This window comes from Rhincodon typus, chromosome 36, assembly GCF_021869965.1.
Source record: "Rhincodon typus isolate 14 chromosome 36, sRhiTyp1.1, whole genome shotgun sequence".
NCBI lineage: Eukaryota > Metazoa > Chordata > Chondrichthyes > Orectolobiformes > Rhincodontidae > Rhincodon > Rhincodon typus.
In genome coordinates this window covers 5,214,377-5,228,721 of record NC_063367.1, presented here as the reverse complement: position 1 = coordinate 5,228,721, position 14,345 = coordinate 5,214,377, and the positions used below count along the sequence as shown (strand labels likewise).

The 14,345-nt window shown below is 41.0% G+C and overlaps 1 protein-coding gene across 3 annotated transcripts in view; it reads right to left on the bottom strand.

Annotated features, from left to right (window-relative positions):
- Positions 1 to 14,345, bottom strand: part of LOC109934754 (casein kinase I-like) — a 193,053-nt gene that overhangs the window by 118,494 nt on the left and 60,214 nt on the right. For all 3 annotated transcript variants that reach the window (XM_048617262.1, XM_048617260.1, XM_048617261.1), the window contains one exon: positions 2,853 to 2,893. In XM_048617262.1, coding sequence (XP_048473219.1) covers positions 2,853 to 2,893 — 41 coding nt within the window. The remainder of the gene's footprint in view (positions 1 to 2,852; positions 2,894 to 14,345) is intronic.

Sequence of the window (14,345 nt, the reverse complement as noted above, 5' to 3'; positions counted from 1 at the left end):
ATAACAAGGTGTAGAGCTGGATGAACGCAGGCCAAGCAGCATCAGAGAAGCAGGAAAGCCCCAAAACGTCAGCTTTCCTGCTCCTCTGATGCTGCTTGGCCTGCTGTGTTCATCCAGCTCTACACCTTGTTATCTCAGATTCTCCAGCATCTGCAGTTCCTACTATCTAGGAATATTCCCTTGCTCAGTCTATAGTGCACCAACTGGAAGGCCAGAATGACTGGCTGATCTTAGCACAAATACTTGGATCTAGATAATCCCTCAAGTTTGTGTTACTGGCTTTGTATACAGATAAATCCCAGATCAATTATGAACAGAGCTGACCAATATAAATTCCTATGATGACATTACCCAGGGCAGTGAAGCTTTGTTTCAAATAAAATCGATCACCTCATAATGGATCAACTTTGATAACATTAAAACTCCCAGCCTAACCTCTAATTCTAATTTTTAAAAAAGACATTTAACCAACTCTTTGCTTTTTAACTAGCATTACTGAAACTTGTTGTGATCCTGTTTGTCCATGCTGCACCCTCCCAAGGGTTTGACTTTCAGGAAGGATATTCTTTGTAGAGAATACAAAGCTCGATATAACAATGATAAAAGCTCTGATTTGTTCACTATGAACACCAAGCAGAATCTAACTTCATTTCTCTTGTAAATTTAAACCATTGCTATACTCAGAGTTCAATGTTTAATTTTTTTTTACATTTCCTCACAAAAACTGATCATTTGCATATTTAATATGTTGTCTGACTATTCATGATTTTGGTTCTTTCTTCAACTCTAATTAGTTAACCACACTGAGTTGAGTTTGCACTTAATGTTTCTAGTTTCCTAAAAAGATGCAACCATTTCCAAAATCACATCACATTGTTCCTCAATATTTATAATGCACAAGGTTTATGACTTATAACAAAACATTTTCCTTTCAATACTCGAGTTATTAACAGGATCTTAACAGCAACTCCCTGTTGCAGTCACTTCTTATTCCTTTAGCCATGTGGGCATTTTTATATCATGAGTGTCTCTGCTTTGTGCTCCTTAAAACAGTAGTTGCCCAACACTTGATCTGAAGTTCATTCCACTACTCACACTTAACTATTGACTGTCAAGATGAAATAGTTACAAATGATGAGATTTTTCAAGTTAACTATCATTCAAGAGTTTTCTAGAGTAGATAAATATCTTTAAAATCATTTGTTAAACATTCTCAAAATTAGACATCTCCTATCTGTAGGATTTTAGGCAGCTTTATGGGTAAGGGATTGTCTTGCATTAAGAATTTAACATGGGTGCAAGTAAGCAGATTGATGTCAATATTATACTATGTTATCAATATTCATATTCAAGCACATGTCTCTGAGATCAGGCTAGGGATTTAAGTATAACTTGACATCAGCAGGATGTGCACAATTTTTGATCTAACTTGGATTGTACTTTCACAGGAAATTGCACAATTATCCAAGATGCATCACCAGATTAGAGAGTCAGTGAGGTAGGTTCAACTTGCTACTTGGGAAGCAATCTGAACCAACACTTCAGTGTGATACTAACAGCACCCTCCCTCGTTGAAGGCTGCTGTGTTTTTGTTAAAACAGAAGGCAGTAAACTGAGGCTCCACCTGCCTTTTCAGGTGAATGCAAGAGGTTTTGTGCACATTTCATGGCAAATATGGCATTAACTTGCCATTTACTGTTTATGGGATCTTGCTGTGCAGAGAAAGCACTGCTCTACAACTTTAACAGCACTTCAACAAGTGATACATTATCAAGCATTTCAGACATGCTGAGGATGCTAAAGTGTTGTTTAATCGCTGTATGAAGAAGTTCCTTCTAAAGCATGCGCTCCTCTATCCCCAGCTTAGCCACAATCTATATTCAATCACTCTGGAGCTCATTAATATTATCATCTAAGCTAGTTTATTTATTGACTCTCAGATTTTAAACTCTCTCAATTAAGACATCTTGAAAGCTCCTTCCCCCATGTAAGTATCTCTACTACTGCGTCATATCTCAGAGCAACAGTGTGCAATCCTAATTATTAATGCAGCTGTTTACACATCCAACAACAAAATATCACCTACATACGGTTAAATGGCAAGCAGGTTGTCATTAAGAACAAAACAGGGTATTCCCATAAACCGTACTTTACTTTCTCATATCAACTTTTGTGAGCTCTTGAACTAATGCTCAAGCAGTCCACTTCCATGACAGCACAAGTCCTAGTTGTATTGCCGGCAATTGCTCATAATCAACAGTTATACATCAACGTTCCGCTAGAGAGCCAATCTTCCATGCTTTAGTATGGTCGTGGGCCATCATACAAAACAGCAGTCCTGGCAGGAACTACACCAGACACGATAACAAAACAATGGTCAGGAATGAGGAGGTTAAGAACGGGAACTCAGTAAAGACAAGAGGCATACGGGAGCACCTCAGCAGTCAGGCCTTGCACACAAGTAGAAAAAAAACAAATGCAGTTTAGTGAGCTTTGTCACCAGGCTGCAAAGTTGTATTGTGGATTCTTTTGGCAATCAAAGCAAAATATTGCAGATTGTCATGAAATAAGGCCCAGCACACAAACAGCAGGTAAACTAAGCTCTACAGATTTTAATCTTCATGCTTATTGACAAACATCTTTAGGACATTTCATTGCACAGAGAACACTTTAGAATTCACAAGATTGCTTTTGACAAGATACATCAGTGAGATCACCAAAACACTCCACGAGGGCTTCTACTAATTTGAATTACTTTGTCTAACAGCAACATACAAATTAATTCAAATTCACAACAGTACCAATGTCTGCTTGCATCCCAAAATGTGCATGAGAAAAAGAAATGTACTTACCAGTTTGATTGCTACGTATTCATTTGTGTAGAGATTTTTGCCTGCAAGAAAGTGAAATGAAACATTTAAACAGTGAAAATCGTACACTTCTCTGCATACTAATGCATATTGCATAGAAAGCTACTATTTCAGAGATAGAGAGAGAAATTTATATCTAAAAATACAGGGGGTAAAACCATCAGCCAACTTCAGGATAAGAAAGTCCATTTCCTCCCCATCAAGACTATGTGTCAATGACTTATTGGGAACACAGAATCAGCAATTGTGGATTCTAGTTATAAATCAGGACTGGATCATCTATTCTACAGTCCATTGTAGTCCTGAGGGAATGCTGTTCTCTCAAGTTAAAATGGAGAGACACACAGATTTCCTCTAGATCTGGTTGCTTCTTCAAGATAGACTTTGAAAATCCTGCAGTATTAGTGGAAAGAAAAAGTAGGGATGGCTCTCAGACCTTATCAGGAATCTCACCATTGTTCTCTCTTCTGACATCTATGAAGCTCCCAAGTTCAACTGAATCAGTTCAACTCCATTTTTATTGGTTGCAAATTGACAATTCAGGACATTTGAAAACTGGGAATGGAATTGTTACTTCACTTTAGCTCAGTAACAAGGGATTCAGTGGGTAATTGGGAAATATCACACTTGTGGCATATCAAGGTCTATGGTAAGCTGAGTTAAGATACGCTTTTGAAGCAATGCAGAAACAGCTCCACTCGGTATCAGACTCTCCAAGGCTTAATAGGAAACACGAGTAGGAATTTGAGTTCCAAGATTGTCACAATAGACTCAAAACATTAACTGTTTCTCTCTCCAAAGATGCTGCCAGACCAGAGTTTCTCCAGCACTTTGTTTTTATTTGTGATAGAAACTTGATTCTGTGTGAACCTAAAGCAGCGGATAACAGGAAATTTTATACCCACCATGTGCCTTCAATATGAAAAACTACAGCCTTCATCAGCCAGGGGAAAAATTGTGTAAAGTTGTTTTAACAGTCATACTTCAGAATACAGGTGGCTTGCTTTAATTACAAGAGATTTTCACTGGTACAAGAAAATGGCTTGCCATTACCTTCTCTAGGGAAATTAGGGATGGGCAACAAATGCTGAAAGACCCACATCACGAACGAAGAATGAACCACTGATTGCTCAGTTTAGGATCACAAAGCTGCTAATCTGCATCTTATAGTTTACAGCACACTAGCGACCACATAATGACTACAGTCCATGCAATGCGGTTAACACCCAATGGGGCATTCCCTTCTGATCAGCCCAGCGAAAGAACAGTGATATAGTTCCAAATCAGAAGGTGAGAGAGAGATGGAAGAACACTTACAGATGGTGGCATTTCCATGAGCCTGCTATTCTTGATGCTCTGGCTCAAGGGTCTAGAAGATGTTATCAATGGAATCTTGAACAAATGACTGTTGAATCTTGCAGATGGTATGGGGTCACTTAGCTGTCTACAGCATGCTGCTTCTGATGTTTGGCATGCACATAATCCTGTGTTGTAGCTTCACCAGATTGGCACTGAGTTTCAAAACAACGTTTGCTGCTGCACTCCTGGTTAAATCAGAATTAGTCTCCTGACTAGATGGTAATAGCTATGATGAACTGATGTAAGGCAAGAGTGATCACTAGTCATTAAGGTAGCATTTGGACAAGTGTGGTATTAAGGTACTCTAGCAAAACTGGAGTTAATAGTCTACCACTTCCTCTGGCAGCTCATCCACATACACACCAGTTTCTATGTGAAAAAGTTGTTCCTCGGGTCCCTTTTTAAAATCTTTCCCCTCTAACCCTAAAACTATGCCCTCTCGTTTAGGACTCCTGTACTCTCGAAAAAGGGCTTGGCTATTCACCCTATCGATACCTCTCATGACTTTATAAAGCTCTAAGGTCACCCTTCAGCCTTCTACATTCCAGTGAAAAAAGTCCCAGCTTTTCCAGCCTTTCCTTATAACTCAAACCTTCCAGTCTCACAGTTACAGCGATAGGAAAGATTTAGTGGGATATGGGCCAAATACTGGAAAGTGGGAGTGGTTCAGTTTAGGAAACCTGGTTGGCATGGACGAATTGGGCCAAAGGGTCTGTTTCCATGCTCTATGACTCTAATTGAAATCAGATGAAAACACTAACAGTCCAGTTCAAGTTTTGTTCAATGGAAACTCCCAGAATGTTGCGAGTGGGGGATTTAGTGGCAGCAACGACATAAAATGTCAAAGGACACTGGTTGGTCTAGTTTCTAGTATAAAATAAACGGTTGAGGTTGTCGGGGGTCAGTTATCTCAATCTTAAGACATCTCGGCATGAGTTCCTCAGGGTAGTGTCTTCAGGCCAACCAAGCTCAAGTACCGAATGAATACCTTTCCCACCATTATCAGGTCACAACTGGGGATGTTCACTGATTGCACAACTCCTCAGAGTATGAAACAGTTCATATCAAAATGCAGCAAAATGTGAAAATTCAGGCTTTAGCTGATAAGTGGCAAGTAACATTCACACCACACAAATGCCAGGCAAGACATCTCCAACAAGAGTGAATCTGACCATTTGACATTTAATGGCATTACTATCACCAAAAAGCCCACTATCAATATCCTGGGGATCACCACTGAGCTGCACCAGCCATGTAAATACTGTGTCTGTAAGAGCAAGCCAAAGGCTAGGAATCCTTCAGTGAGTTACTCACCTCCTGACTCCTCAAAGACTGTCCACCATCTACAAGGCATAAGTCAAGAGTGTGATGGAATATTTCCCAGTCATCTGGATGAATGTAGCTCCAACAATGCAAGAAGTTCACCATCTAGAACAAAGCAGCCTGCTTGATTGGCACCACACTCTCAAACAATCACTCCCTCCACCATCAATGTGGAGTGACAGCAATGTGTAAAGGTCCTTTAACAGCACATTACAAACTCTCAATCTCTAGCACCTCGAAGGACAAAGTTAGCCAATGCATGGGAACACCCCCACCTGCAAGTTCCCTCCACATACCATCCTGACATACAGCCATATCATCATTTCAACACTGTTGCTGGACCAAGATCCTGGAAATCCCTCCCTGGTCTGTGGGCCAGCTCTCCTATTCTTGGCACATTAGAAGGAGAACATGATACAGCGGAGTCATGTGCTCATCCATTTCAGAGAGCAGTGAGAATGTATCACATTGCTGTGGGTCTAGAGTTACATGTAGGCTAGAATGGATAAGGATTTCCCTCTCTGAAGGACAATGAGCTACACGAAATTTTATGACAGTCTGGTAGCTTCTGTGATCATGAGTGAGGCGAGCTTTGATTGAGTAGATTGCATATAAATTCCTTCCTACCTGCAATAGTGGGGTTTAAACCCCTGGCTCCAGCACATTAGCCTGTTGCCACTGGATTTCTAGTCCAGTAACATTAACACTATGCCACTATCAAACCAGTCATCAAATCATTGGTTTGGAATCATTGATCAAGAAACAGAACAAGTCCAGTGAACACCACATATAGAACACACTGACCGGTGGGAATTTGAGGAATGTATTCCAAACACAGTGGATGTTACCATTGACAACCATTAAAAAAGGGGGAAAAAAAAAAATCAGTTCAACAGATTGAATTGAAGTCAAATTCACTTTAGGACTTGGCATGTTTTATTCCCTAAAATGAAGAACATTCCCCAGCTTCTTGCTGGCACTGTGTATTCTTCAGAGTATTCTTCTCAGTAACATAATTCCTTTACAAGGTCACAGGTTTTTAAAGACACTACCTCCTCGGTTCAGCCCCTGCTTCGCAGCACAAATGAACAACTGAGCTTGCTCCTACTCACAGACCAGATCCACCCAAGAGCAGAAGCAGGCAAATGCTTCAAGAGACAAGGAATCTTTCAGAAGAAATGGGATACTTAAAAAATTTAGCCAGAGAAAGAATTGGAGATCAACCACAAAGAATGCACAGCTCAGAAACAGGCCATTCAGCCTGGTTGACTTCTGCCTCACACAAGCCTCCTCCCGCCCAAATCATCACAATGTCAATATACCATTCTAAAGGAGCACTTTATTTAATTAAATCAGTTTTTGTCCATTTCCAAAATCTCCCAAGGTTTCTCTCTTTATTTCCATACATACAGTACTGAACTATTCTAGCAACTGGCCAAGTCTGGCAGAATAATCAAACTGCAAATTCAAACAACTGCCTAAAATTCGTCTCCAGTTTCTACCTTGTAGTTGATGGCATTATCACTGCGTTGCTCAGGCACCGGTCTGAAGGAACACCCGTTCATAAGTTTCAGCAGATGCCAGACCAACATCAAGATTGTGCAGAATCACAGCAAACGCCCTACACTACAGCCAGCTATTAGAACAAATGTTCTGCCACTGTGAGGCCAGTGAGATTTCAATATTGCCATGAGCCTCAATGAGAACTGAGGACGGGGTGGGATATTACCCATAATACGACAGGAGGCAGAGGAATTGGTCACTGCTGCCTCAGAGCTCGTGGATCCAAAATTTCAGTTTGCCATCCACATGGTATCACAACCTTCATCTTTGGGAGAAGCTACATCACGCATTATACATCATGAAAACTTTAACCACACCAACACAACTCTCATTGAACTCAATGAACAAATAGAAGTTTACTGCTTTTAAGTTTGAATAGTCCCTTTTACTCTGCTTCAAAAGCATCACCCCACCGCCCCACCACCCCCTATCCCCCCCAAATCTTTACTGGTTCTGGTTTCTTTTACTCAAATGGGACGATGGGAAGATTATTACAGATTCAAAATTCTGATATATCAAAATGCTTTAAATGACAAAAACAAATAAATTCAGTGGGAGCCCATCACTACTTCCATCCAGTACTGCCAGAAGGCTGCAATGTTAGAGGTATTGCCTTTCAGTTGAGACATCCAAGTCAGGTTTCTTCTGGCTACGACTGCCACTAAAATCCAACACCCTGACAAATACAATTTTGTCCCGTTAGCAGTTATTTCAATCAACATCTTTGGACATGTTATGACACACCTCCAGGGCAGCATCTAAAGCCAAACCTTCAGGTTCAAAAGTAGGGACACTACCACAGTGTCACAAGAGTTGTCCATGCCAACAATCCTCCACGAAGCACAAAATTGATTGATCAATCATTAATTACTGATCAACAGATTCTGCCATGTGCATATGGGCTGACACTTATGTCTGTACAACAGTAACTGTTTCAGTCAATGAATTTGAAGCATCAAGCCTCAATGCATCCTGAAGATACAAATCACTATGTAATTTTATGTACAGTGCCATCCCTTCATTCTACTGCCACTTATACCATACCTACCAGGGCCAAGAGCTGGGGTCACAATCCACCCTCACCACCCCTGCCCCAGCCAAGATACAGATGAAAGAAAACGGAGAAAAGAATTTGCTTTATATAATGCCTTTCATAACCTTAGGCCATCCTACAGTGTGCGAGCTAATAAAATGTAGTCACTTTTGTAACACATGAAACTTGACAGCTAGATTGCACATAGTAAGCTTCTACAAATAGCAATGCAATATTAACTAGAAAATTTCCTGATGGCGATTGAGGAGTAAATGTTAGCTAGGACACTAGGAATAATTCCCCAACTCTTTCTCAGAATTGTGCAATGGGATATTTTAATCCACCCAAAGCGGGAGTCAGTTGGATTATCGTATGACCAACAAGTAGTACTTCCAACTGTACAGTGGGATCTGTGTTGCACTGGAGTATCAGCCTATATTGTGCTCAAGTCTCAGGAGTGGGATTTAAACTTGCAGCCTTTACATGTACACATACATGTATGGATTAGAAGTAGCCGCCATTTGGCCCCTTGAGCTCATGACAAGATCATGGCAGACTTGATTGTGGTCTCAGCTCTACTTTATATGTCTCCCACCCCGTAAAGCCCAAAGTTTTTTTTTTTAAGAATCTAACCCAGCCTTAAAATATTCAATGACCCGTCCTCCACTAATCTCTAAAGAAGAGAATACCAAAAACGCTCAGAGAAAAGGAGAAACAACACTCAGAGAACCCTCTTCATGTCCACCGTAAATGAGAGACCCCTGATTTTTAAACTGAGTCCCCAAGCTCTAGTCTTTCCAACAAGGAGGAAACAATTTTTTCAGGATCCACCTTCAAGTTTCCTCAGGTTCCTAGCTGTTTTAATGATGTCACTTCTCAAAATGGACACAGGCCTAAGCGGTCCAACAGTTCCTCATTAGATAACCCCTTCAGTTTCTGAGTCAGAGGCAAGTGAATCACAGTTGACATGAATATAATTTGCATCCCATTTATCTGCTCTGTATCAGTTATTCAAAAGCTCCAACAGTACGTTACTTTTCCATCCACAAAGCTGAAAATAAAATTAAATTATTTTAAGGAAAAAATGTTTTCTGCCATAAACGACAATCACAACAGCTCCAGTGGCACAGCAAGAGGAATCCGTGCACGTGGCCCACAGCTTAGTGGATCAGCTCTTCTTGCATCTCACAGATGGTTGTGTGTCAAACTAATGGTCCGTAACTCTGCCAAACGCTGGGCTGCAAGCATCCTGCCAAGGGTTTTGTAGCATTCAGGGCATGGTACCATTGTGCTCTCGTAACTCTGATGTTACCAAAGTGTCTCATTTCATGACCTCCAGACACTTGAGGACAAGTGCGATGGAAACAAGATACTTTGAAAACAACACCGCCTTTGTACTTGGCTTTAGGAAATGAGAAATAAGCTACAGAATAAAGGAGGCAAGGGTGATTTTGTTTTATGCCAATACATTCCTCCTTTACAGTTTAATCTATTTAAAGGCATTGCTTATTAATCATTGACAACTGATGACACAGCACAATGAAGATCCCAGTGAGTGGTACGCATCAGTTAAACATATTATCTTGGTTACAAATATTCAAGTATACACCTATACTAAAGCACCTCTATCTAGACTAACTTCAAAAACAACCTTCCCCAATTCATGCAAAGCCTGCAATTTAGTAACAAGAGTCACACATCTAAACCTTAGCTATTTTAAATTACAGCAAAGAGACAACTGCTATTGTTGTCAGTAGTTTTTTTTGCACTGATTCAATCACAAGTCAGAAGAGGGCTGCTTTATAACCTAGCAACAAGATTTGGATTTCAGGTTTGTTATTCTTTGAAAAAAAACAAAAAGAAAGAACATATCCTCTTGTAGCTTAAACAGAACATAATGTTTTACTTGAGCAACTAAATGAAATTAACTGGGATCTCAAAACAATGCTATGCACAAAATTGTTAGTGAATTTAGGTTTGGCTAATTCAGGGCGTGTTGGTGCGTGGGTGGAGGGGGTGGGGAAATATAGAATTTGAAGCAGAGCTGAGGAAGGTTCCAATTCAAGATTTAGTGGGATAGCTGAGGACGAAGGAACACAATCTTGACTAGTCTGAATGCAGAGCCAGGACAGGGAAAATCTTGGGAGTCTGAACATGGAGAGTGAAGACAGATGATTGAAATTCCTTGGACTGAAATGAACGTAGTCTCTGAAGTGACATTGATCAATCTCAGAGAGAGAGAGATTGCATGAGACGGAGAGTGTGAGTCAGAGATGTACAGCATGGAAACAGACCCATCGGTCCAACTCGTGCATGCTGACCAGATACCCTAAATTATTCCAGTCCCATCGGCCAACATTTGGCCCACATTCCTCTAATCCCTGCCTATCTATGTACCCATCCAGATGCCTTTTAAATGTTCTAATTGTACCAGCCTCCACCACCACCTCTGGCAGCTCATTCCATACACGCACCACCCTCTGCATGAAAAATTGCCTGTTAGGTCCCTTTTATATCTTTCCCCTCTCACCTTAAATCTATGCCCTCTAGTTTTGGACTCCCCTACCCTGGGAAAAAAAAAACCTTGGCTATTCACTCTATCCATGCACCATATGACTTTATAAACCTCTATAAGGTCACCCCTCAACCTTAGAAACCTCTATAAAGACCGTGAGTGTCCCTGTGTACGTAGCATCTCCCAAGTTCCATCACACATAGCAGTCACTAAAAATATAGAAGGAAGGTGGCTGCAAGAGTCCATAATAAGCGAGCATGACCTTCAAAAGAACAAGGCCATTCAGCAAATATATCACAAAGCACTTTCCCACACAGGGAAACCAGGGAACATCTGTCTTAGGCAGACCTTAATCAAACTGAATGACGCAATCAAGCAGGGAAAATGAATGACTTCCTTCCACTCTTTTAGCAGAATCCCTGGCTTAATGACTCATTTCTTGTGGCAACACCCAAAAAACATATAAAATATCTGATTCAGAGATAGTAAGACCTGCTGATGCTGGAGTAAGAGATAACACAGTGTGGAGCTGGAGGAACACAGCAGGCCAGGCAGCATCAGAGGAGCAGGAAAGTTGACGTTTCGGGTCAGGACCCTTCAGAAATCAGAAAATTCCTACTCCTCAGATGCTGCCTGGACAGTTGTGTTCCTCCAGCTCCACACTGTTATCCATAATATATCTGATGTTAATTTTGGATCTATACTTTGCAAGGACCCAGGTCTCTTTTTGCCAAAGTCCAGCCAGAACCTGAGCAGTTCCCAGATGAAAATACAGACTCAAAGAGAACAAAAATGGGACCAGTAATTCCACTGAACCTGCAAAGAAAAAGAGCTAGTGAATGAGCAGTGGTTGGGACTAATTTTTAGGAAGGCTGGTGTCAATCAAAATTCTAGACGTTCCACATGGTAGATCCTCAGTGAGCAGGGCACAAGCCTAGCTAAGAAGCTAATTTGTTCAGGGGCAAAGAAGGGGGAAAATAGTCATGGGAAGGCTGACTAGAGTGCAGCTGCTGGGGTTAGTTGGTTCATACTGAACGATCAAATCAAAACTGCAATATGGGTCATACATTTCCCATAAAAACAGATCACTAAAAAGGTGAAGTGAACTGCACACTCATTTAGATCACGAGGAGACTTGAACCCAAAGATTGAGAATGTTAGTTGTTGTCACGCAGTGAAGTGATAGATCCAGAGGAAGTCAGAGCAAAGTCAGCCCTCTTCCAGCAAGACAGAGAAAGCCTGGGCAAGAAACTACCAATGGCAGATGAGTGATTTTGATTGAGGTTTATCCCAAGCAGCTCCATAACACAAGACTCTGCGCTCCACAACTATTCCCAAGAGCGCACACTAAGATATATGTAAACTGTGCCCGAAGAATCAACTTCCTGAAAGACACTCTTTGGTCTGCCCACAACCAGCTAGCCTTCCAATGCAAAGAGCAGTTGGTGACAGAGTGTTGTAGACTGGTACATCCCAACATCCAGTACTGTACAAAATAAAAACCAAAGAACTGTGGATACGGTAAATCAGGGTCAAAAAACAGAAGTTGCTGGAAAAGCTCAGCAAGTCTGGCAGCATCTGTGAAGAAAAAAAAAAATCAGAGTTAACATCTCGGGTCCGGTGATCCTTCCTCGGAACAGGACCCAAAACGTTAGCTCTGATTTTTTTCTTCACAGATGCTGCTAGACCTACTGAGCTTTTCCAGCAGCTTGTTTTTTGATCCAGTTCTGCACACTGAGGGGTGCACTAAAATTTGAGCAAATGTCATTAAAATTCAAAAGGATAAAGACACCAACTAAGACTCTCCCTGTCTTAGTACACCAAGGGGCTGAAAAGCTTCTAAAATCCCTTGACCTGCACAAACCAAAGAATGTTTGACATGAAGTGGTAAATGTATATTTGCAAACGTGACTCCACATGTTACCATGAAAGTTGACCTGTATCGTACTTGATGAGATGTCAGGGTTTTGTTAAGTAAGAAGCTTTTACAAATATTGTCAAAAGTATATGGCTTGACCTTCTTGTGCTCACACGGCCTAAGGATATGGCATCTGACTCTGGTCCAGTACATGATGTTATCAGAAGATTGCAGGTTAGAGTCCTGCTGCCATTGTTTCCATAACATTTTAGTATTTAGATGTGAACTTGCAACGCCAAGGCTATAGGTGCAGTGCTGGAAAATGGGATTAGAAAAATCAAGTGATTGCGTTTGACAGGCACAGACTATGGCTGAAGGACTTCTTTTTCTGTGCTACAGACCTCGGACTCTCTGCACAATGCTGTATGTCATCACAACAAAGTGTAGAAGTTAGGAATACCAGGCGAAATGTCACAATTCCTCAGCAATTAATTTCCCAACCATTTAACAAAGCTGAGAAACGAAGGCACACGTAATAGGGTAAAGTGAAAACATTTATATAGTGCCTACCATGTCCTCAGGAGATCGCAAACACTTTGTGGCCAATTAATTTCCTTTAAAGTGCAGTTTCTGCCACGTAAGCAGGCAGAAAAGGTCCTGGGTTAACATGCAATCTTAAAGATGACACCTCTCATACTGCGGTGGTCCTTCAGTATATCAGTCAAATGTCAACCAAAATAATGTGGTCTACTGAAGAAGTGCCAAAGAGCTATTGATGCTACACAGACCATCAGGAGGCTTATTTAAAAACACCCTCCCAAAAAGCTGAATGCCTGTAATATTTATTTTCTCACTGATGTTTTAGTTTTCAAACTAGGCTTCAGTACAGAAATGATTTAATCGTCACATCAATCTCTCGAGGAAAAATAAAACAGTCAGTTCTCTAAAACTGCAGCTTAGGGTGAACTTGACCAGCTATTTTAATTCCCATCATGCTTAGGAAGCATTAGATCGTTAATGTCCTATCCCTCATTGCACTTCCTCCTACGTCCATCTTCACTATGACTAGATATTAGAAATACATGAAAATTCACCATCTGCCACTTTAGAAGTGTATAGAACAACCAAATCACCTACCTTTATATATTAGAAATCTACAAGCAGGCAGTGAGCATTCGACTCGTTCCAAATCTTTCGTAGAGCTCTCCAAATGATTCCACTCTCCTTACTCTTTATCAATAACACCGTAAATCTTTTCACTTCAAGCATCTTTCTAATTTTCTTTTCAAAGTTATTGTTAGCTCACCAATAGAGCAGGGATTCTCAAACAGTGGGTCACTAATCCCCCACTACCATCACAAGCCTCCTCTCCTCTGCAGCAGCAGTGGTGACTGTGGACTGAAAACTCAGATGGGACAGTCCTTGCAACATCTCCACAGCCCAACTGCTGCCTTCAACAGCATGCAAAACAGTAAATAAGAAGAATAGCTTCTTGTTCCCAACACCTGCAGGGTCTGCTCTTCCAGTTCTAACATCTCCATTTTTACAGCTCTGCAAACACACACATACACCCACACTCTGGGGTCACGACAAGCTTCTACCTTCAAAATGGAGGTGTTAATGTGTGTGTGTTTGGAAAGCATTGCAGTAGGATCTGGATAAGTGGAATTCAATAGATTTTCCCCAATTGAATACCTCTCATGGACTGCAAGTTACAACAGGACAGGACCTGGCTCCCACTGATATTTCCCTTTTTAAAGGTTTCTTCCCTATTCAGAAGTAAACACCTCTTCTCTATTCGGGATATCCATATTCTGCACACCA